The sequence below is a fragment of the Melanaphis sacchari genome, unplaced genomic scaffold, assembly GCF_002803265.2.
Source record: "Melanaphis sacchari strain LSU unplaced genomic scaffold, SCAv2.0 Contig66_pilon_pilon, whole genome shotgun sequence".
In the NCBI taxonomy this organism is placed as follows: domain Eukaryota; kingdom Metazoa; phylum Arthropoda; class Insecta; order Hemiptera; family Aphididae; genus Melanaphis; species Melanaphis sacchari.
Window position 1 is genome coordinate 654,279 of NW_020271477.1, and position 23,864 is coordinate 678,142.

A 23,864-nucleotide genomic window follows, 5' to 3' on the forward strand; every position below is an offset into this window, starting at 1 on the left:
TGTGTGTGTGTGTGTGTGTGTGTGTGTGTGTGTGTGTGTGTGTGTGTATGTGTGTGTGTGTGTGTGTGTGTATACTACGTGCGCCCACGCGTTTCACCGTAACTATTGTCTGCGATAGTTTCAAATTTCAACTACGATGTGTCATAAATCATAATATAGTCTATCTCTATATTATAGACGAAGCGATCTACTGAAAACATGTCTGGCTCAAAATTAAAATATATATAAACATATTGAATCATTGAATGGGTTTAACAGATTAACAAACAGTAAAAATCATTAAATTTTTTTTATAGATTTATTTAGATTTCAACAGCAACCGTTATTAAGTTAGCCCGTCGTCGATTTTACTATGGAGGGAGGATACAGTTTTGGAACATGTGTATAATGTGGAGAGGATTTGTCACTGAAAATCCGGGGCGGGTGGGTCACCAATCCGAGAGCTAGCGACACTGACCGATGTTTGACCTCAGAACACGTTAATAACTGAGGTCAACCACCGTGCGCAAAATAAATTTTTCTAAATTAATTAAACTTATTCATTTGAGAATTATATTCATATGAATTTATCATAATAAATATCATCGCATAACTCAGATTCTCTAATGATGTCGGTAAATTTACGGTCACTATTTTTATATTTTATTTTTTTTAACACGCGAATTGATTTTACGTGTTAAATATTAATGAAGAGGACACAGACTAAAAAAAAATGGTTAAAAGTTATTTCTTACGTTCAAAAATTTGCTTAAAATAAACCATAATAAAATAAATGACGTAATTAAACGCCATTAAATAATATGTTGATACTTATTGCCAATACTATGCTAGGTAGTAAAAATGTGAAAGAATGTTTTATTTTAACTTATTACATAACTACATGAGATATTAATTTAAATTATCGATTTTACTGTGGATACTGATATCACAAAATATTATGTTCGTAGATAAAAAAAGAAAATGAGTGGCCACAAATGCTACCAAAAAGATATTTACAGACTTTAGTGACTTAAGTATGATGGCATACTACCATCCTCATCAATTTCTAGTTTTACTGTATTTATAACTTCCTACTTCAAGTTTAATTTAATCAATGAACTTTCAAACTTGGATATTTATTATGAATTATGACTTACAAGATCAGAAATTTTATCATTCCAACTGTAATAATTATAATACTTATGTACTATGTACTATGTAGCCATGTAGGTACGTAGTTACTTTATGTACATAAATTTATAATAGATAACAATACGCACACCACAGTCTACTACATGGGCATTTTAAAAGCATAAGACATGTTTGAAGATACCTACATCATGTATTATTATCATTATAAAAAAAACACAAAACGAGTGGTATAATAAATTTAAAACGTATAAATATAGAAATATCATAAGCATCTTAAACACGATATCGAACAGCAGTTGAAAGTTGAACAAAAATTAGGTAACTAAGTACCTATTGCAATTATTTCATGATGATATTATTACTATCATTATTAACATTAATAATACAAAAATCACAAATAGTCAAGTTGCAATAAATGACATTGCAATAAGCATAAAGATTTTTCCATTCCATAGGTATTTTTTTCTGCAGTTATCAAAAGTTTCAACCAGCTATTTTTTCATAATTTTTAATATAGATATACGCATGTAATAAGCAGGTTGAGCAGTTTTCCTTAATGTGGATTAAAGACATTAAAGTTATTTTAAAAATGTACTTATTCACCTATTACATAAGTAATTAAAATATTAGACAAATTATATATTTATATCATGAACTCATGAGTAATAAAAGGACCTATTATTTATAAAAGGGAATTTGGGACAGTATTTAACTTAATATTTTACTAGATGATTCGTTTATAATATAAAACAATTGTTGTTTCAAAAAATATTAACGTTTTAAATATATTTTCAATTTTTGTTACATAATTTTAAGTTAAATTTAATATTAATTATTATTATTATTATTACAATTATAGTTAAAGATTTTTATTTTATTTTTTATTTTTTATTCCAAAGCAAAAAATTTTTCGGGTATTTTGACTTTCAAAAACCGAATTTTAGATGAATATTTTATAATTTAAAAATATTTAATCAAGATTTATTTAGTAGTGTAGAGTGGTGGTACAGGGGGAATTCGCATAATTTTGGTTCTTCCGCTTATCAAAACTGTAAGTACTTACCTACTTATAACGAATAAAATTACTTGTTCAAAATATTCTGAGTAATATTGAAAAATAAAATGTATGCTATTATTCAAAAAATTAAAAACCTTAATTTAAAATATTTACTTTTATAAACATTAGTTTTTTCTGAAATGATTTGTATTATACGTTAAACACGAATCACCTCATATACATATCTCAGTAAATACTCATTGTATATTGTACAAATATTCATTTAGACTTCAAAAGTTTATAAACAATGCTTATGAAATTACGCTCATCTCTTTTTTTTCAAATTTCAATAATAAAATCTTTTTAAAAAATAGGAAACTTGTATTAAAATTTCAAACCCAAGGATGAATATTACATTTTTATAAATTTTTAATTAAATACATTATAATTTAAAAACTTTTATTTTTCTATGAATTTTGTTAAATTCTAACTTCAATTAATATTTAATGCTCATTATAAATTACCTATTGTGGATTTACAGTTAATTTTTTTTTGTTTCTAATACCTAATATCAATTTATAAATAATTGCAATTGTAATTTAACTCCTTGTCAAAGAAAAAAACTTTTTTTGAACATTTTATACGGAAAAAAAACCCCTAAAATATTATAAATGGCAAAAAAGTTGAAATATGTATTGAAAATCATATCATATTTAAAAAACACTAATAAAAACATTTGGTGAAAAATTCAAATAGGTACCTATCTAAATATTATGATAATTCATTTTTAAATTTCAACAATATAACAAAATAAGAAAATCTATTTACCAATCTTTTTTTTTTAAAATATAAAAATTAAAAATAATTATTTTTACATTTCTATAACTTTCATAACAATTTACCCAAAAAAAATTTTGAAGTTTTGATGTTTTGTAAAGACGGTACCTATGTCTACCACGGTTTAAGATTAAGTGTCTGCCAAGGTATTCACAAATGTAGAGATAATGACGGTAGAATTTGATATATCAATGATAGTGATATAATCATTAATCATCATGTTTTCTCAGCAAATTTACAATTACTAATAAATTAAATCAAATATTTATTGTATTATAGTAATTGGTTATACCATAAATGGTGTATTTCACTGTTTAATATTTTGCTTAGGTCTGAATAGGATTAAATATTTCATAGAAAAAGGTTTGGACCACGATTAAATAATCACAACTAATCTGTTGTAAAGGCACCTTTATACTTCATTTATTTCACATTAATCATTCACATCGAACAGGTAAATAATTTCTGTAATTTATTGCTATGTGTAAAAATCTATAACCAATATTTCAGATTAAAAATGATATCATTTAATTTATTACAAAAATTGAATGTCACTGGATCAGCTAGTCAATTTTTTTGTCGTAATATATCGGCTTCATCAGTGTCTATGGCCAACGTTTCAGATCCTATCCAACAACTATTTTTGGATAAAATTCGCGAGTACAAAGGAAAATTTGATTCCAAGACATTTGATCCTTCAATTGATAAAGGTTACAAGGGAGATTTAGAAAAGATTGGCAGACAGTACAACATTGGCGCAAATGAAGATCCTACAACATTTCCAACAATTAAATTTGATGAACCCAAAGTTGATCCACAAGTTTGAAAATAATACATTTTGTGTATTTTTGTTCTAATATAAGTAGTAATGTAATTATACAGAAATAAGATAAAAATATTATAACTCATTTATAAACATTAATTTAAAAAGTTCATTATTGTTTATTATTTATAGTGATTCACATTTAAAAGCTGATATATTTTCCAATAATATTGATAGGTATATAATATACTATATACAGTACTGAATTCTTCATGTCCAGCATAGTATTAAATTGTTTGAGCGTTTTTAAATTTGGCCTTAAAAAAAAACAGTTGAAATTATTTACATTAACTTTTTAATATTATTGTAATTAATCCACTAATAGTAGCAAATAAATTTTCTGATTTGAATGATGGTGGAGCAGAAACAGTGTTATCTATGAACAGAAATCCTGCAAATAAATTAATTGATTAATAAATAAAGTTTAATTATAAATTATAGTTAATTAAGTTATAAAGCTGGGGTATTTTATTCTTATCTATTACTTATTGGCTATTTATTTTGATGAGTGTCATATTTTTCGCTTTAATAATTTTGTTGCTTTGTAACATGAATAATTATGTCTTAAAAAATAATAAAAATTATAACATTTATGTAACAATGAAATAAGGTTATGTAATTACCTAAAAAAAAAAAAAAACTGTATAAAAAAACATTTAATATGTTAAGCATTTTGCCATTTTTTGGTATTTTCTGAACAACTACTTTTAAAAGAAAAATACTAAAAATAGGGTTCTTTAAAAGAAAATAGGTCCAAGACTCCTTGGTCTCCTTGCAAAAGTTAAGTAATTAAGATGCAAATAAATTTAAATAAAATACTTGTAGAGTGAATTAGTATAAATGATAAACCATAAACACATTAATTATTGATGATAGTTAGGCACTATTACAATCTAAACATAATTGCATTTATTTTCATTCGTTTTTTATATTCATAAATTATCCTTGGTAATCAATGGTATCTTTACAATTGAACAGCTTCCAGCAACTACTTTACATTGATGTGATCAGAAATATTTAACTATAAAATTCCAGCAATTATACCATGTTGCTTTAATAAGTAAGTCTTATGTAGTTATATAACAAGGTATTTTTATAAATTATTTACTTTTATTTTTTAGGACATATTTGTATCAACATACTCAAAGTTAAAAAAGATTGTTTTTTAACTATCATAAATTCTAATAAACTTTATTTTTAAGTCTCAGATTTTGTTATTTAATTTTTAAGTGTTGTATGTCTTGAATTTTCAAAAACTGTATTTATTAACATACAGAATAAAGAAGAATATCAATAAAAATATGTTGACTTTTAACCCAACTGTTTTAATTAGTTAAATAATTAATACTTACAAACTTCTTTATTAAGTATTTATTAATGAGGAATGGTTTTTGTTTGAAAATAGTTTATGTTTGATAGATTTAAATTACAAGATGTATAAGATATAGTCTATGTTCAAAAGAATAATTTCTTAATGAATACTTGTAGCCAAGGACTAAGAATATAAGTATTAAGTAAATTATCTTAGTCCTTGCTGTGGCATGTGTCATACAATGGTAAGAAGACCAAGATGAGTGAGTGGTCTTGTCTTTCATCCATATATAAGAATATAAAAGTAAAAAGTGAAGTACAGTCTAAAGACTATAGTCGCTACTCGCTATGGAATATGGATCATATCATAAAGTAATATTATTAGTCTATGCTACAGATATTGAAGTGCAGTGAACTGTAACTAGTAACTACTGAAGTAATTATAAATTTATAATATAAAAATTATAATAATAAAATATTAAAAATTATAATAGTACCTATCTAGTATCTATAACCGTATATACTAGATAACACTTATAAATTTATAATCATTCTATGATAATACTATCTAGAAGTTTGTGTACAAACCACAACCACAGAATAAATTCGGTGAAATAACTGGGCTAACTAGAGTTACCATAAACCAATGTTCTGTCCTCGGAACGGTAATATGTGGTAGTTCCCAAATAGTTAAAAACTGAATTTTGTGAGAAATACGGAAGATGTTGCTCAGCATGGAAAGTTTTTTGATAATACGAAATAAAATCATTAAAATCTGAGAAAACTCAAAATTGTCCAGCTGAGTTGCAGCCTGCAGGCTGACGGTCAAGTCAACTGTGCTTATATATTGATTATAAATTCTATATTGCCTTTGCCGTCGTTGAAAATATTTCAATTTTAATAGAAAATAAATAATCTTTAGTTTTACAGTAAAATGATTTTTTTCAGTGGAGATTTTCCTGAATAGGAGATAAATTGAACGAGGTAAGCGTTTAAAGTTTCTGCCCCTTGCACTCACTCTCTCACACACACTCATTTTCTCACTCTCTATCATTCTCTCTGTCTCTGCTTGGATGAAACTATGACGGTACGGATCATAATATATTTTTATTATTTTAAATAGTTAAAATACTGATATTATATTATCTTTTATTTAATGCTTAATTCTTAATTTAGAATCTTTTTATTCATATACTATTATGTTAAAGAATTAAGAAAGATAAAATTAATTAGTAATTCAATTCAAATTCGACTTATTTAGCAAAAAAAATCATTATTTGGTTATTATTTATTAAGTCTAAATATATGAATGAATCAATTTTATTAGAATATTTAATAGTTCATGATTAAAAAATAATATTGTATACTAGTAAACGTGGTATTTATGTATAACACTAAACAAATATTAATTTTACTTAAATTTAAAAAAGTAACTAATTCTATTAAACATTTATGATCACATTTATTCCCTGAGTAAATACATAAATGTTTTCTACTAAGAAATGAATGAAATATATAAAAATAAAAATAAAAATTGCTCTTATTCCATTATTTATTTATTGTCAATTTACAACATGTTATCATTTTAATATGAAATATTAAATGAAAATAATTTTTATATTTATTTATTTAACACTATTTTTATCCATAGTTATATGAAGTACAATATTGTATATCACAATAAATTTCTTTAAAATTAGATAAACTTTAAAGTTTAAATGACACTAAATAAATATATATATATATATATATATTTATATAGTTATTATATTAATTACAAAAAAAATACTATTTATATAAAATAATTTAACATACTGTCTAAAAACTTTAGACGCATGCAATTTTAAATTAAAATTTTTGAACTTTTTTGATTATGTTTGTATGTATTAAATCATAATTTGAATTTATAAACATTAAACATATTTTATCAAAGAAAAAGATACTTTTATTATAATTTTATAAACAATAAATCATTAGCTCACTTATTCAATTATTAGTATTTTAAATTGTAAAACCTTATGTAGAATTGGATAATCATGTTTTAGGCCAAGAATGACAAACCCAAATGATCTTGTGGTCTAAATAATGCATTATAATCCTATCAGCCACATACAAAATTATATATTCCTTTATTAGATTTGGATCCATTGCAAAAATAAACGTATTTTGTTAAAGGGTGATAAATCTGACAGGCCATAAAATTATCTATGATGAGTCATAAGTTTGCTCCCCTGTTCTAGTTAATGAGATTACGTAAAAAAAAATTGGGCTTTTTTTCTATATTTTAAATTTTAAATTTAAAAAAAAAAACCTTAAAATTCATATGATCCAAATAAGATACTTTTTAACTTGACATTGATACCATTTCTGATTCATATTTGGTATAAAAAGAAGTTATTTAAGCTATTTGCAATTGGTTTTGTGTATACAGAAAATGTATTTTGTAGATAAACTAAATATTATGTTAGCGATGATTTCTATTATCTCATATTTTAGTGTCTTACTTTCATTAAGGCATGGGTAATCAATTATTCTACTAATTTAATTATTTTTCTATTTTATCAGTTGTGGTAGATGATAAAATCCAAAACAATTAAATTTAAAAAAAAAAAAATTTACTTAGTATATACTAACTAAATATGACATTAAATTCAACATACTAGTGTATAAATTTAGAAGAAAAAATATATTAAAGAAATATGTAAACAGGATGATTCACATGCTCTCCTTTTTAATTCTTGAATAGTGTTATTATTAAAATTCTGATCTTTTAAATTTTGAATTATTTTAATATTTAAAGACTTTATTTTTAAATAGATATTTGATTTTTTATACGTTTATAAAATATATCATATACATCATTATTTGTTAAAAGTTTTGTTTATATACATTGTTAAGATGATTTTTTGATAATTTTGATGCATGTATTATATATAAAATAAAATAAGTAGCTTTTGAATTATTCAATTGTGTATACTAAAGAACTTAGCCTATTTTTATGATTTTATACAAAAAAAAATAAATAAAATAAAACATAATGTGTAACATTTAATTGTTGAGCATTAAAAATGTTTAGAAATTATAAAATGTTGAAAAATATTAATTACTACAAATGTAAATTAATCATCTTATACCATATCAATTTCTAAATCCTTTGACATTTGTCATGGGCTAATTTATATTTCAAAAGCTACATTTTTAAATTTTGATTTAAATAGATACTTATACTAAATATTAGGGAAAAAAAAAGGTAGGTAAATAGATATCATTATGCTATACATTTACCTAAGTGAATCACCTAATTCATAAGGTATGTTAAATTTGTATTCAATGATTTATCATTGCACATGAAAATCGATTCTAAGCGGAAATGTTCTGTCAACCTATATCACTGAGTGTATTAATTTATATGTTTTTTTAATACAGCTATTAAATTAATTAAAATAATTGATAGTTTTTTATGAATATTAATAATTAATTAATATTTTACCTTAAAGTTTTAAGATAACAATGGTTAAAAAAACAATTATTTTATTAAAATATTGGATTTCTTGTTTTCCTTAATTTTTTTGTTTTTTTTTTCTAATTCTAAAAAAAGTATTTAAAATTTCTGACCTATTGAAAGTAGAAAGTAGATCCAATTCGTTATCAAAATCACTCTCTAGTTAAAAACCAAAACTTTTTTCAACTATTTATCATGTACACAAACACAAAAAAAACATCTTTACAAAGTAAATACTTTCATTACCTACTCTGTTAAAAATCTAAAATCATATGTTTAATAATTTATATTTAAAAGGTGTTTCTTGTTAAAAAAATATATATATATGTTGTACAAGATACTCTTTTAATTGCATAAGCAATCCTTAATTAAAGTAAAAATTTCCAAAAACTTGAATTTAAATATACTCATTATTATTGAAAAAATGGGAGTATGAATGATCATTTTAAAATATGTATATTATTGTTATTTTTCTAAAGTAATTCAAAAATATATTTCAAAAAAAATACTTCAACTTAATTGTATAGAGTAGTATTTTTATAAAAATATAATTTATAGTATGTACAAATTGTTTTTTGCTTAGTAAATATGATAAAGTATAATGTATATGTATTTTTACCAGTTTAATTAGTTATAAAATATTAGAATAATTATTTTTTATATTTTTTATAATTTTTATAGAACATAAACAATTCAACAATTTTACTTAATGAAAGACTGTAAGTCATATTCAGTAGCACCACCACTGGCAGATATTGTATTGAGGAATATTTGGAATTTGGACATGGCATTAGACGTAAATACTCGAACTGAAACAGTTGAACTATTGAGTCGTGAAGCTGATTGCCTTAAACACAAACTTGAAGAAGAAAGAAAAAAACTTAACGATGTGACATGTATATAGTTTGATATAAAAATTATATTTGGTATATTACATTTTTATTGATGACATACAAATATTTTTAGTGGCAAATGTTGCAGAACGACTAGAGGAAGTTACATTTCTGAATATAAAACCTAGACGTCTATTAAAAGGAAACCAAGCTAAAATGTTATGTTGTGATTGGTCTCCAGATAAACGGCATATTGTTTCATCTTCACAGGTATATACTATAAATTTATAAATGTGTAAAAGTGTTTAATAAAATATGCTTGCTTGGTGTTGGTGCATACAAATGCTAGGATGGTAAATTACTAATTTGGGATGCATTTACATCTGCAAAAGAACAAACTGTTACAATGCCAACAACTTGGGTGATGGCATGTGCCTATTCACCATCAGGCAACTTGGTTGCATGCGGGTAAGATTGTTTTAGGGTAGATCATTGATTTTTGTAATATATTTTATTTTGAATAATAATAAAAAAACTTTTTATCAATTATGCCTAATTATTATTGTATGATAAGTTAATATAAACATTTAAATTAGATACCAAAACAAAAATTATTTTTATTAATAGAAAAATTATCTTTTTGTATTTTAAGTGGTTTGGATAATAAAGTAACTGTGTTCAATATATCTAATCCTGAAGAAGATCCGTCTGCTAAAAAGAAGACTGTCGGTACACACACAAATTTCATGTCTTGTTGTTTATTTCCAAATTCAGATCAACAGGTAGTATATAGTTTTTTATCTATCTAACAACACATTTTAATGTTTTATTCAATTTGGTTGAAGATTTTGACTGGTAGTGGAGATGCTACTGCTGCACTTTGGGATGTTGAATCAGGTCAAATGTTACAATCCTTCCATGGCCATACAGGTGACATAATGTCCATTGATTTGTCACCATCAGAAATTGGGAATACTTTTATATCAGGTGTAAGTTATTGTTTTTGTATTTTTTTCATACATAACTTTTTTTAACTAAGCCATTCATAATGTACTATAATTCATCATAATATTAGTATATATAATAAAATATAAATTGAAAAAATTCAGACCATGAAAAACATTTATCAATTATTACATGTCTGTAACTAAAGTAGTGTTGAGTCACTATTAATTTTTACATATTAGAATTTATCAAAACATTAAATATAATATTCTCAAATAAAAAAATGTACATAATTTTTTTTTTAATATCATAATTACATTAACTTTTACAATTATTTATAAATTATATCATATAAACTTCCAAACATCCCCAACCAAAATGGTTTCCGTTAATCAAAATGGTTTTGAATGTAAACCTAGATATTTTATTGTTTAAATAGTAATGATGAGTTAATATTTAACGAAATAAAGAGGGGAAATCTCTTGATCTTAATGAAAAGGCAATAAAGGATTATTTTGATCTTCCATTTATTTAACCATTAAATCATTTATGATTTTTTAATAAACATAAATAAATCTTTGAAAGCATTAGTAATATGAAACAAATTACTTTATCACAAAACTGTTTTGAATAATTATTGGAAAATATGCTAATTCTTTTAAATTTCTAGCCCTAGTCATAATATCTGTTGCAAGTAATAATGAATTATTATTTTTACAAAAATAAATTCTTTTTTATTTTTATAAAAATTGTTTTTAAATTATATTTATTTTTCTTAGAGTTGTGATAAAATGTTACTTTTGTGGGACATGAGAACTGGTCAAAGTGTTCAATCATTTGAAGGTCATCTTTCTGACATAAATAGTGTCAAATATCATCCAAGTGGAGATGCTGTAGCTTCTGGATCAGATGATTCTACAGTAATAATAACTATTGCTTTTTTTTTGTTCGATGTCTAATATATTTTTAATATTTATTAGTGTCGAATGTATGACTTGAGAGCAGACAAAGAAGTTGCTGTGTATTCAAAAGAAAGTATTTTATTTGGAGTTAATTCCATAGATTTTTCAGTCAGTGGTGAGTTTTATTTAATGTTAGTAGTAAATGTATCTTTTATTAAAAAGCTCCACTATGTTTAATAATATATTAAAAATGCTTAAAATAATTTATTAAGTAATTTAATAAAATTAATTTTTCATAATTTAAGTAATTAATATAATATTTAAATTATGTATGTTTAGGTAGAATATTATTTGGAGGCTATACAGATTATACAATTAATGCTTGGGATAGTTTAAAATGTGAAAGAGTGAGTTTATTATATGGACATGAAAATAGAGTTACAAGTATAAAACTTTCACCTGATGGAACAGCATTAGCTTCTGCGAGTTGGGATGCTTCTTTACGTGTATGTATATTGACTGTTTTAATAATTCAATAATTTATAACTTTTTTTAGTACAATTCTTATCAAATAGTTTTATCTTAGCTCAATCAAATATTTACCAATGTTTTTAAATTAAGTACTATAAAATAATTATTTTGAAATAACCATATTTTATATTTATATAAATTATTTTTGTATAAACATGTGATTGACTAATGTAAAATATATATTAAATACATTAACTTTTTTTATTATAGGTGTGGGCATAAGTTATGAAAATTCAAAAAATTGAATGTAGATCTAGTCAGTAATGTGTTCCATACAATTATACAAGTTAATGTTGACAAGTAAATAATGATATAATTATAGAATAGTTAAATATATATAAAAATTAATTATTATTGTATGTTGTATATTATATTGTTTTAAATATTAAAAATTATTCTATTTGGAATTTAAAAAAATATATACCAAACATTGAGTTTTATTCATCGTCTTCTTCATTAAGCTTATAAAACTGAACTAGCACATCAACATCTACAGGAACATAGAGTACATCAGCATCACGTTTCCATTTTACTATTTCATGATCAACAAATTCAGTTAATTGACTTCTCAAAGCAAGATCTGTACTCACTAGAAACCGTTGACGACACCAATGGTACAAGGTTGAAAATGGAACTCCTAGATTAAATATTAAGCACATATAAATTATTTTATAACTAATGTAACAAAAAAATTATTTACCTCCATATCTTTTATCATTTTTATTTTCAATACGATCTTTAATTAGTAATAGTAAGATACTTTTAGCATTGGATGTGAGCGATTTAAAAACATTATTCAAGCCTGAAAATGAATGTTGTGTTCCAATGTTTTTTACCATTAAAGATTGTATAAAATTAGTTTCAACTGTAAATGGTAGAAAATTGGTACAGTCCATCCAAATAAAATTGTAATCCCCAAGTTTTGTATTATCAAACACTAAAACAATATTTTAAAATTTTATACGTGCCATAAAGATTAAGTAAAATCTAAATTTCAAACCGATGACACTAACTTAAAGCAGAATTTACTTTATCCATGGATGCTATTAGATGTACTTTTTTTAGTGAACTAATCCTTGAAAGTACATGCTGTGCTTTGTGATTTTGCAATTCAACTCCATCCAAATTGTTTATAAGAATAAAAATATGTTCAGAAGTTTTTAATTTTAGTTTTTCTTCAATTTGCTGAATTGCAAGTTCAGTACTTCCTGGATGACTATCTAATTCTAATAAATCAATAGTTATAGATTCAAGTATCTATAAAATATCAAACAAGATATTAAAACTCAGAGGTGTTATTAATGAATGAACGTATCATAAACTTAAATATGATTAATACTTCTTTCATTGTAAGTCCAGGAAAAAATCCATTAATCACTAACACAGACTCTTCTGCCAACATAGATGTTCTAAATTCATTAATGATTTGTCTTTTGGAACCAAGCCCATAAAGAAGTATATTAAACCCTTCCCTAAAAACCAAATTACTCTATAATATAGTATAACAAAACAATTTTAAAACAAAGGATAATAGTAATTAATTACCTTAGCAAATACAACCAGTATGGAAAATTTGATATAATGTCTTTGTACATTTTCTTTATATTTTTATCATGTTTAGTATAAGAATTTCCTGATAGTTGATCAACCTGTTCTTTGTCTAAAATAGGGTTTTTCAATAATTTCAATGTATTGTCTGATGTCTTGGACTTTTTCACAGATTTAGCAGACTTGGATAAAAAATATTCATCTGATTTATAAATCTAGAAAATATAAAATTAAAATACAAATGTGTAAATAGAATTTACAAAAAATAAAAATACTTACAAAAGGAACTTCCTTCTTTCTCATAGATCTTCTTAAAGAAATATGTGTATTTTCTGGCTGTACAGTTTTAGGACTTTTATAAATACTAGAGTCACTGTCAGTTTCATCACTAATACTATAATCTGAATCATTAAATTCATTAAGTTGTTCAAATTTTTGATGTACTATTCCTGAAAAAGGATTTAATATTCTGTAGTGTATTTTTTAGTGAATGTACAATTATTAAATTAAGTATTAACCTTTTGCAATACGTTTTCGAACAGTTCTTGGTGTTTTTGGTGATACATGTTCAGAACTATTTGTAGTATGTAACTTTTTTAATTTTTTAGGGGTTTCATGATCTGAAGTGTCATCGGTTACTCTTAGAGAGGCTGGTAACAATAAATAATTCATTATTATTTATTATTAATGTATATAATGTATAAAAAAAAAATCAGTTGGCTGTTAAACATGATTAAATATTTTACTTATTACCAATGTCTGATACTTCATTTTTGACTTTAGATGTAGTAGATTTAGATGTTCTAGTTAATTTTTTGTGAAAATTTTTTGATTTAATTTCATTTTCATCACCAGAGAAAACTAAAACAAAAATAACAACTTTTATGTTTTGATATGTGTATATTATAGAAACTTAAAATTGATTGAAAATGTTAATTTATAAGAGATAAAATTGATGTTTTTAAATAAAAAAATCTTGTCACTTGAATACAAAATTTTTCTTTAGTTTATTTACTGTAAATTAAAAAAAATAACAATAATAGTGTTTTCATAAATATTTTTTGTCAATGATTGAAGTTTAAATTTTGGCAAATTTGGATATTCTTACATAAAATACACATTTTTTTTTATCCTAGACCAATTTTTCTTATTTAATAATTATTTAAAATAATATTAACAGAAGAAACTTGATACATTTTACTGTCACTTAAAACTTCAATTATCATTTCTTAGTTACAACTAAAGTTTTAAAATACTTATTATACCTGCACTTTATAGGTAAAAATTTGTTCAGTATTATTGTATTTCAATAATATTTTATATATTTTGTATTATTTTTACACTCTATCAAAATGATTGAAAATGTAATACATGGTTCCTTAAGTTGTTATTAGATTATTACAAGAACAAAAAAAATTTCAAAAATACATTCCGATAATTTTTTTTATTTTTCTAATGAAGATAATGTTTTAATTAACTTAATTATATATTATTTTATTTTTAATGAATAAAAAGATAATCTAAAGGAAAATGAAACATTTTATCATTGTACAATATAATTTTTGAAAATAGTAGATTAATTTCAAACTATACTATGAACCTATTCATACATGTATTGTCTTATAATTTATCAGATAATTACAGTTTATTGTATGCAATTCATTTTTGGCAATAATTAATTACTACTACTATGAAATAATTTTATTTTTAATTACAATAACTTGGAAATATAGACTGATGGATCATTAATACTCAGAATTGTTTTTTAATACACAATGATTAAAATTTAACATATCTGTAAGCGACCTATTCAAAAATTTGGTATACTACACATAATACCAAATGTAATATATTTAATATAATTATTATAATATTATTTTGTTTGGAAATATATTTAAATACTCCAATAAATTACAAGAAGGGTATTTTTATGGAATTGAAAACTAGTATAATAATACACAAGCGCCCTAATATTAATGTAATGATTTACCTTGAGGATGAATATTATACATTATTTGATCATCTTTATTATAATCTTGGTGAGTTTTATCATGTTGCGTAATTGTATTTTTTTTGTTAGATATTTGCATTTTATTTTGTTTGGAATGAAAACTAAACATACGTTCACCTGGCACATCTCCATCTTCAAATAATGCTGTAAACAATAATATTATATAATACTTGATGGCTATTGGTTAGTAGGTATTACTTTTTAAACAAAGATGAATTTAGATATATTGTGAGGATCCCACAAAATAAATAAGACAATGTATTAATTGATCACTTAAAAATTCTTGCATTTTGTTAAATTTATCAATAATAAGCAACAATTATAGTCTAAACTAAGAATTTGTGTACTTTTAATTTTGTGCTAGGTTTGTATATAATAATGGTTGATATTAGCTATAGGCGTATAGACTTCTGGGTCAGGTATGGCTAAATTCAATTTAATCATCCACTTACTCCTTCCTATCACAGTCATACAAGAAAAAATTATGCCTATGGCCAACTAATATATCTATGATTTTGATTTATTATTTTATCAATTTTCTACAGCTATAATACCTTATTACTTTCTTAGGTATCAAATACCCACCCATATATAAAAAAAAGGTCTGAGTAGGGCTAAAGTCCAATCATCTTTAATTGCGCGCATCTAATGATATTAGCAATCAAATAATTTTAATGGAAAATTTGTCATTGCCAGCATGTTACTACAACTTTTGTTCTTAATCCTAGCTTACATAATATAATGTACATTTAGTAAATAAATTTAATAATATTATTATGAGTACCAATGCACAGCAATTGTGGACAGCACAAAAGCTTTTACTATCTATATTAATTCTAATATATTTGAATGCATATTGTATACCATGATAATAAAACAAAAAACAGCTATTCTTTTTTTGAAAAAAAACTAAATTTTAAATAAAAATAGTCCCATGTTATGCAAATTTTTTAATAAGTAAATTAAATTAAAGACACTTTTTTTATATTTATTATTAATTAAAATATTGTGAAACTCCTGGCCTAACTCTAAATCTAACTTTATTACTAAGTATTACCTTTTGGTTTAAGTGATACACTTGATTCATTTTCGTTGAACTCTTCATCATAAAAAGTCTCATCTAATATTTGATTTGTTTTTTTACCTAAAATATACGAAAAAAAATTAGATGTTTTATACCAAGTTAAAACTATTTTACCATTTTATAGAATAAAAAATTTTCATTTCAATTAACAAAAATAAATTTATTATACTAAAAAGATTTATTCTGTATAAAAATAAAAATTGCCATATTTTTAGTTCTATCAATATAGTTTTTTAAAATAAAGATATAATAAAATTTTATTTATCATTATGTTTCAAATGATTCAATAAATATTTAATAACATTTATGTGAAAGTTAAATAAATATTGATATCAAAACAAAAACAAATAGAAAAAATGGCCAAGTTAAATTGAAGTATTATTTTTTTATTTGGTACATTAAGGTATACCACTAAATTTGATACACATCTTTTCAATTTAAAGAAGATGAATACCCATAAATGTACTATTAATATCCATACTAATAAGCATCATTATAATTTACTTACATTTAATTGGAACTCCAGAGGTAACTTCAATAGATTTCTGTTTTTTGGTTGAATGATTTTCTACAAATAGTTTTTGTTTTATATTATTAATTTTATGAAAACAGTCATAATTGCATTTTAATAAGAGGGTTATTTTTAATTTGTTCTTTGTAGATAGATACTTACTTTGCTGTGTTACATCTATTATTAAATTTTGAACTGCTTGATCATTAATGAACTCCACTAAAATTTCATTTTTATCATTACTTAGTGAATCCATAGTAATGCTCTAGTATTTACAATCTCATACTTCAAAAATATCAATAAAAAAAAAAAAAAAAACCATTGAAGTTTATATATTTCAAATAAATTAAGTCTTTAATAGACTTTAGTTTTTAATTTATTTGCTATCTATAGTTGTTAAAACTAAATTCAGGCTTAAGGATTACAGAGTTTCAACAAGGCAACAATACAGTCAACAGTGTTAATAGATCACTATTTCTGTCATAAAAAACTTAAATAATAAATAATAATAAACAGTTTACTATTTACACTCTACTATTCTATATTTATAGTATCAGTTGATAGTTTCCAAATTCTAATTTCTAATTGGTATATTATATAAACTTGGTTCGTACTGTTCGTAGGAAAATGAAAATATTTCCCTCGGTTTTTGACTGGATATCATTCTAACCTCAAAACTTAGCAAAATGTTATTTATTTTATATCCAAATAAATTTTCATCCAATTTAATGTTATTAAACAATAAAATATTATGAAAATTAATAATTTTAAATTGTGTGCTTAATAAAAGCTATGAAAATTATAAAATATAATTATTTTTGTTAAAAATTTAAATATTTAACTATAACTTCTTTGACAAGCATTTCTTTTGAATTGATTGATAAGACGTTACCTTATTATCATTCAAATAATATAATTTGTCTATTATATACTTTCATACTTCTGTGTTAAGTCTTCAAGTTTCAATTATTGCAATTCGTGTATGCGTAAACAATTAATACTGAATAATGTTAGAACTCTCAATGTTTTTTATACCTCGTAAAATAATAAAAAAATAATCAAGACAATGATTTAAAATGTATTAATAATCATATTATACAATGGCAAGTATAAAGACTGAGGTAACCATGTCGGACAACGGAGATGATGACCAGTGGTTGTATGGGGACTCAAATTCAAATTTAGACCCTGTCGGTACATTAGTCGAAGATATTAAACCAACTGAACCAGCTGGTATTTTAGAAGATGATGAGGTACTGTTTGAGAATAATTAGTTAGAAAATATTTTTTTAAATTGTTCTTTACTTTTAGGAAGCACGACTTATGGAGTTTTTGGCAAACCCTGGACCAGGTAACATTTTAAAATTAATATCTAGATTTAGTAATTTTAGTTTTAGACTTTATATTAATCTTTTTCAAAATTAATTATAATTAAAAACAATAAAACATTTTTTTTTCATTTTATAATATAGTTAATTATATTAATGTATAAGACAGGTAACTTCAATTCACTTGTTTAAAAATGTTTACGGCTAGCATGTACATTTACTAATTACTTACCTTTTTAAGCTAGAATTTTTTTGATAATAGGTTTTATTAGGATTTTATTTTACTATGAATTTAACTTGTTACTTTATTTTAACTTTATTTTTTTATAAGTTAAAGACTTTTTTGTTCAACATCTATAATTTTAAATCATAAATTAATGATATATATTTTGTTTATGCAAAATGTAGGCACATAAAATAAACTGTTTAATTTATATTTACTTTTTGGTTATTTTATTAAAGGAAGTATAGAAGTTCCACCTACTGTAAAAGAATTAGTTAATGAAGATCCCAATCGACCTCGAAGTCCAGAAATATTTTTGGGTGGAACAGGAATCAAAGCTGAAGCACTAGTTAAACCTTCAGAAGATTTATTTGAAACTAACCTGTCAGAAATTGCAACTGAAGTAGGCATTAATGTTCCTGAAAAAGTAGCTGAAGAAAATAATGAAGATAAACAAATATCATCTGAAGATAGTGAAGAAGATAGTGATGATGACATTGTTGTGGCAGCTGGAAATTTTACATTGTCTTCTATGGAAAATAATATGGTGTCACTTTCACAACAAAATAATGCAAGCCCATCAACTGCTGGAATAAATTTGAAACGAAATAATTTATTAACATTAACAAATATTCCTGGAATGTCATCTGGAAATAAAGTAAGCAAAATAAATTGATTTTAATATATTCATATAATAACATAAATATCAATATTTTAGAATATTTTTATTGAATAATAAAGTTGGTATTAAAAAATATTTATTTAATTATAGATCAATCTTTTTTATTAGAGAATAAATATTTTTTTAATTTGGTGATATAAATAACATTTAGTCAAAAACACATCAAACCATTGCTTTTTAAATATACTAATATATAATAATATAGTGAATCAAAAAATAAAAATTTCTAGTCATTTATGTTAATAACTAAAATGTTATATCTTATCTTTTAATATGTTTATTGTTATACTAAAATAGTATGTTTTGATAATATTATAATATAATGTAAATTGTAATTTTAGAAAACCTTTGTATGCTGCTAAAACAACTGTTTTGAATTAAAATAATATAATAAATAAGAATTTTGGTAATTTGAGAATAATATGCTATCAGACTTTTTATAAGTCATTGGAATAATCAATTATTATAATTTTTTGGTTACTGCATGATTATCAATATCTTAGACACAAAAACCATATTTATATATTTTTCTTAAAAATTAGATAGTTTATTAATTTTTAGATAAGGGTCATAACTTATTAATAAGCCTTCTTAAAAAAATTGTAAGTTGAGATTGAAGGCTAGATAATAGTTTAGTAAACTTTTATTATACAAACAATGAAAAACACTTAATTTATATTGCTAATTATGTGAAATTATTTTAAAATAATAAATATAATTGTTATTAGGTATTCTAAAAATATGTTTTATTATTGTATTTACGTATTAGCATCAAGGAAAATTTAATGTTGAAGATTTTGAAGGTATGGGCACCATAAATGGTGTTCCTGCTCATGAGTATTCTATTGAAACTACTGAAGAAAAACCATGGTTAAAACCTGGTGCAGATATCACAGGTAAAATATTATTAATTATGTAAGTGTATACTGTATTACACTAATATTTGTTTATAAGTTAAAGTCAGGTCATAACTAAGTATTTATTTTTTAGATTATTTTAATTATGGATTTAACGAAAACACGTGGTTGGCATATTGTGAACGTCAAAGGAAAATGCGGTGTAATGAATCATTAGTTGGAATGTCGACATTAGCTATGCATAATCAACAAGTTTCTATAAGTACTACAAATAATAATATGATTCCAACTTTGGATGTTAAATCTAGTGCTAAATTTCAAGCACCAAATAATCCTCCAAAAGAAAACACTATTGAGGTATGTAGTATACAGTGTCATACAATGATTTCCATGTTCCCTAATTTAATAAGTATATTTTTGTTAGATACTTGTTTATTAATGCATTTAATAATTGTGCAAAACTTATATTTATTTAATTTTAATAACATATATTTAGGTTATGACTGCTGAGAGGAGAGAATATAGTCGTAAACATTTTTCAACTCCTGATTTAACAGTACCCCCTCCAATAATTCCTACAAATTTTGATGTACCTCCACCAATGATTCAAAATTCTATAAATTCTATACCACCTCCTGGGTAAGTATAAATTTATAAAATAATCTAATAAGTATTAATTAATATAATATTTTTGAATACATAATTTAGATTTGGTCCTCCGCCAATTAATGTGCCTTATGAACCAGAATACTATCCTCATGAACCAGATCCATACTATAATGCTTTTGAACCTACTCAAGATATGCAATGGAATCAAGTAACTAAATACTTGTACTACATTTTATTTAAACTATTTCAATTGTGTGTTTAACCAACAGAAATGAACATATTTATATGTAATTACATTAGTATGCACAGACTCAGGTTTTAGAGGCAGTATAAGAATAATCCAGCCCATAATATCACTTTAATTTTAGATATTAAAATTAAAAATGTATTGATTAGTTGTGATAAAGATAAATTGATGATAATATAGAGACTATTCTAATAACTTTTATATTCTGTGATAATAATTTAAATTTAAAATTATTTTTTCGATAAGGTGTATATTGGGTTGTATTATACACCTATAATTCTATAATTATTAATAATTGTTTTTGACTATATATTTATTGTACATAATTTGTAGAAATATAACAATTTGGAGATAAAATTGACTTTGGCCCATAATTAAATACTTAATGGCCGTGATAACCATAAGATAAGTTTGTGGACATTATATGCTGCCTCCATGTGCACTGCTATATAATGTGTATACTGTATAAGCTAGCTATTTTTAACCTGTGATCCACGACCTTCTAGAAGTCCACGACAACCTTAACACATAATATACGTCATTATGTGAAATGAATGCATTATTACAATATTGTTGGATTCTTATTTTATTTTTATTTTCATGTATAATATATCTTATTATATAAAAAGATTATTGTTTTATCTAATTTATATTAATTTTTTTATGAAAAATTAAGTGTAATAAAAATTATTATAAATTTATAATAACATAAGATGTTTTGTGAAAAAAAAAAAGTTATTTGAAAAAAATTGGTAAGGGGGTCTGCAATTTCTAAAAACCTTTGATCAGAGGTCCATAATCTATAAAAATTTAAGAATCACTAGTATAAGCTATAAAGTTAGAATCTTTTAGACAATAATTGCTGTCATTTTTTCTTTTTAGTGATATTATTTGATTGATATTTGTTTTATATTATATAAAATCTTATTCATAATCTCTGGTTATAAATTTTCTTTATGGTATAATTACTATAATTATATAAATATGATTAAAATTGGCTATGTTTTATTAAAACTGTTTTTTTTTTTTTTACCAATTAGAACTGGACTCCAAACGTAAAAAGTATAGAGAACATTCCAACTCTGTCAAATGGAGATTCATACAATAAAGCAAGACCATTTATTTAATTTTTATTGTTGTGAATTTATAGTTTAATACAGTGTTTTTATAGGAATTGGTAAGAGATAAAGAATATTATGCATCACGTGTTAAAAAAGAACCAGAAGAAAGAACTTATGAAAGAGATCGTGAGAGTCGCAATCGATACCGTGAAAGAGAGAGGGAGAGAGATCGTGAACGTGATAGAGACAGAGACAGGGAACGCAGCAGACATAGAGAAAGGTTAGTATTTTACTGTTTATAATATTACTAATAATAACATAGATATTAAGAGGACACTGCACTCGCATGTGTTTTTCCGTTTTACGATAAGTAAATTCTCGTTCACCAGTTCCATTAGTAAACTTTTAGTTTTGATATTAGAATGAATTGAAATTATCAAACTTTTAGGTAAGAACATTATCTGTGTTCTCTTGTTTGTTTTTTATGATATTTTAATTTTATATTTTTCATGTTCGTAACTCACTTAAAAATTAAAATATCGTAAAAAACCAACGAGAGAATACAGATATCAAAACTAAAAGTATACTGTTGAAACTAGTAAATGAAAATTTACTATATTGTATGTGTGAAGGACGGAGGTTAGGTTTATTTTATTATTTTTAATTGTCTAATATATTTTTAGTGATGGTGTTGAAAGTCCAGAAACAAGTTACAAAGAAGAGAGAGAATACAAACACAAGTAATTAAAATTATATTATTTTATTAGTTTAAATTAGGTTTTCCTCAAGCTTAGGACAAGTATATAAAAATAAAAATGTTTTTATCAGGTCTCATCGTCATCGCTCTCGAAGTCGTAGTCATGAAAAACGTTCTAGGAAACACAAGTCTCGTAGTAGAAGTGGATCTAGACATCGTCATAAAAAGAAGAAAAAGAAGTCTGAGAAGAACAAGGAAGATGATAACAGTGAATAATTTTCTGTTATCATGATGTAAATTTAAACAATTTTTTTTAATCATTATTAATATTATTTACTCTTCATTTCATTGAGTTGTTAATGGTAAATGGTAATTTGAGGATTATTACAACTAATTCTGTATTGAACTAATGTTACATGAAGTACACATTTTATTTACAAATTGAATTGATAATTTCACCTTTGATTATTATTATTATTATAATTATAATAAGTAAACGCTACTACTAAACAATAAAACTTACGTTGTTATGTTAAAAATTAAAATTATACATTTCATTTTTTTTTATGTAAAACTGTTTATTTAACATGAAGAATTAATTAAAATAAATTTAAAATATACATATTAGTATATTATATATTTCATTACTAAATATTGTCATTTAATTTTCTGATTAATAAATAATGGCAATATTCCAAACTTCAAACAATGTTAATTTAATATAAATTAGCAACTTATTTTGCTCAATTATGTTAAATAAAAGACTAAAATCCATGAAATGTTTACTTTTATTTTACTACTTATTATTTGACAGAAGGTTAACCTAACCTTAACTACTAAATAAGAATAAGTATAGTTGTCAAAATACATAAAATTAAAAGTAAACTTTTTGTGAATTTTTTTTTTTTAATATTTTATTATCTAGTATATTCTAATGTTACTGAGGTATAAGAAAAAAGCACAACAATAATTTTAGTAACATTTTTTTTTTTTATATATTAGGTTTAATCAAAAATTAAAAATATAGGTTTTTTATAATGTAAATATGTCCTAATGACCACCGCCAATTTTTAACTTGGGTAAAAACGCCACTGCAATAAATGCAACTGAAAAAAAAATAATAATAGTTTCTCTTAAACTTATTACTATTACTGTTCCACTGTCTGTCTACTGTATAGTTTACAATATATATTT

The 23,864-nt window shown here is 23.6% G+C and overlaps 4 protein-coding genes across 5 annotated transcripts; 3 read left to right on the plus strand and 1 right to left on the minus strand.

Annotated features, from left to right (window-relative positions):
- Window positions 1-3,168: 3,168 nt before the first annotated feature.
- LOC112600686 (ATP synthase-coupling factor 6, mitochondrial-like) lies at window positions 3,169-4,181 on the plus strand. Its single transcript, XM_025347982.1, has 2 exons — window positions 3,169-3,419; window positions 3,476-4,181. Exon 2 carries the CDS (start codon window positions 3,483-3,485, stop codon window positions 3,789-3,791), a length of 309 nt encoding a protein of 102 aa, XP_025203767.1. The 5' UTR covers window positions 3,169-3,419; window positions 3,476-3,482; the 3' UTR covers window positions 3,792-4,181.
- A 1,644-nt stretch (window positions 4,182-5,825) lies between these two features.
- LOC112600688 (guanine nucleotide-binding protein subunit beta-5) lies at window positions 5,826-12,149 on the plus strand. Of its 2 annotated transcripts, none has more exons than XM_025347984.1 (10): window positions 5,826-6,083; window positions 9,283-9,497; window positions 9,568-9,704; window positions 9,784-9,902; window positions 10,087-10,216; window positions 10,280-10,423; window positions 11,159-11,299; window positions 11,360-11,456; window positions 11,621-11,787; window positions 12,023-12,149. In XM_025347984.1, exons 2-10 carry the CDS (start codon window positions 9,311-9,313, stop codon window positions 12,032-12,034), a joined length of 1,134 nt encoding a protein of 377 aa, XP_025203769.1. In that variant the 5' UTR covers window positions 5,826-6,083; window positions 9,283-9,310; the 3' UTR covers window positions 12,035-12,149. The 2 variants fall into 2 exon arrangements, with proteins under 2 accessions (XP_025203769.1, XP_025203770.1); XM_025347985.1 differs by lacking the exon at window positions 5,826-6,083 and adding an exon at window positions 6,092-6,186.
- Window positions 12,150-12,165: 16 nt separating this feature from the next.
- On the minus strand, window positions 12,166-17,524 carry LOC112600687 (origin recognition complex subunit 2). Its single transcript, XM_025347983.1, has 12 exons — window positions 17,129-17,524; window positions 16,964-17,023; window positions 16,429-16,515; window positions 15,351-15,515; window positions 14,114-14,221; window positions 13,879-14,010; window positions 13,640-13,809; window positions 13,358-13,575; window positions 13,152-13,284; window positions 12,826-13,069; window positions 12,513-12,749; window positions 12,166-12,449 (listed from the first exon to the last, which is right to left on the minus strand). The coding sequence occupies exons 1-12, from the start codon at window positions 17,220-17,222 to the stop codon at window positions 12,250-12,252; spliced, it is 1,848 nt and encodes a 615-aa protein (XP_025203768.1). The 5' UTR covers window positions 17,223-17,524; the 3' UTR covers window positions 12,166-12,249.
- A 369-nt stretch (window positions 17,525-17,893) lies between these two features.
- LOC112600675 (pre-mRNA 3'-end-processing factor FIP1-like) lies at window positions 17,894-23,076 on the plus strand. The gene is made up of 11 exons (XM_025347968.1): window positions 17,894-18,219; window positions 18,278-18,317; window positions 18,757-19,175; window positions 19,969-20,095; window positions 20,190-20,413; window positions 20,553-20,695; window positions 20,765-20,873; window positions 21,953-22,021; window positions 22,084-22,253; window positions 22,657-22,713; window positions 22,802-23,076. The coding sequence occupies exons 1-11, from the start codon at window positions 18,067-18,069 to the stop codon at window positions 22,944-22,946; spliced, it is 1,656 nt and encodes a 551-aa protein (XP_025203753.1). The 5' UTR covers window positions 17,894-18,066; the 3' UTR covers window positions 22,947-23,076.
- Window positions 23,077-23,864: the final 788 nt, after the last annotated feature.

Coding starts and splice junctions, on each gene's coding strand:
- LOC112600686 (XM_025347982.1), top strand. CDS start 3,483: ATGATATCATTTAATTTATTACAAAAATTGAATGTCACTGGATCAGCT.
- LOC112600688 (XM_025347984.1), top strand. CDS start 9,311: ATGAAAGACTGTAAGTCATATTCAGTAGCACCACCACTGGCAGATATT. Junction 9,903..10,086: donor GGCAACTTGGTTGCATGCGG/GTAAGATTGTTT, acceptor TTGTATTTTAAG/TGGTTTGGATAATAAAGTAA. Junction 10,424..11,158: donor GGAATACTTTTATATCAGGT/GTAAGTTATTGT, acceptor TATTTTTCTTAG/AGTTGTGATAAAATGTTACT.
- LOC112600687 (XM_025347983.1), bottom strand. CDS start 17,222: ATGGATTCACTAAGTAATGATAAAAATGAAATTTTAGTGGAGTTCATT. Junction 16,516..16,963: donor CTCTGGAGTTCCAATTAAAT/GTAAGTAAATTA, acceptor CGTATATTTTAG/GTAAAAAAACAAATCAAATA. Junction 13,285..13,357: donor TACTGGTTGTATTTGCTAAG/GTAATTAATTAC, acceptor TTTGGTTTTTAG/GGAAGGGTTTAATATACTTC.
- LOC112600675 (XM_025347968.1), top strand. CDS start 18,067: ATGGCAAGTATAAAGACTGAGGTAACCATGTCGGACAACGGAGATGAT. Junction 19,176..19,968: donor GAATGTCATCTGGAAATAAA/GTAAGCAAAATA, acceptor TTTACGTATTAG/CATCAAGGAAAATTTAATGT. Junction 20,874..21,952: donor AAGATATGCAATGGAATCAA/GTAACTAAATAC, acceptor TTTACCAATTAG/AACTGGACTCCAAACGTAAA.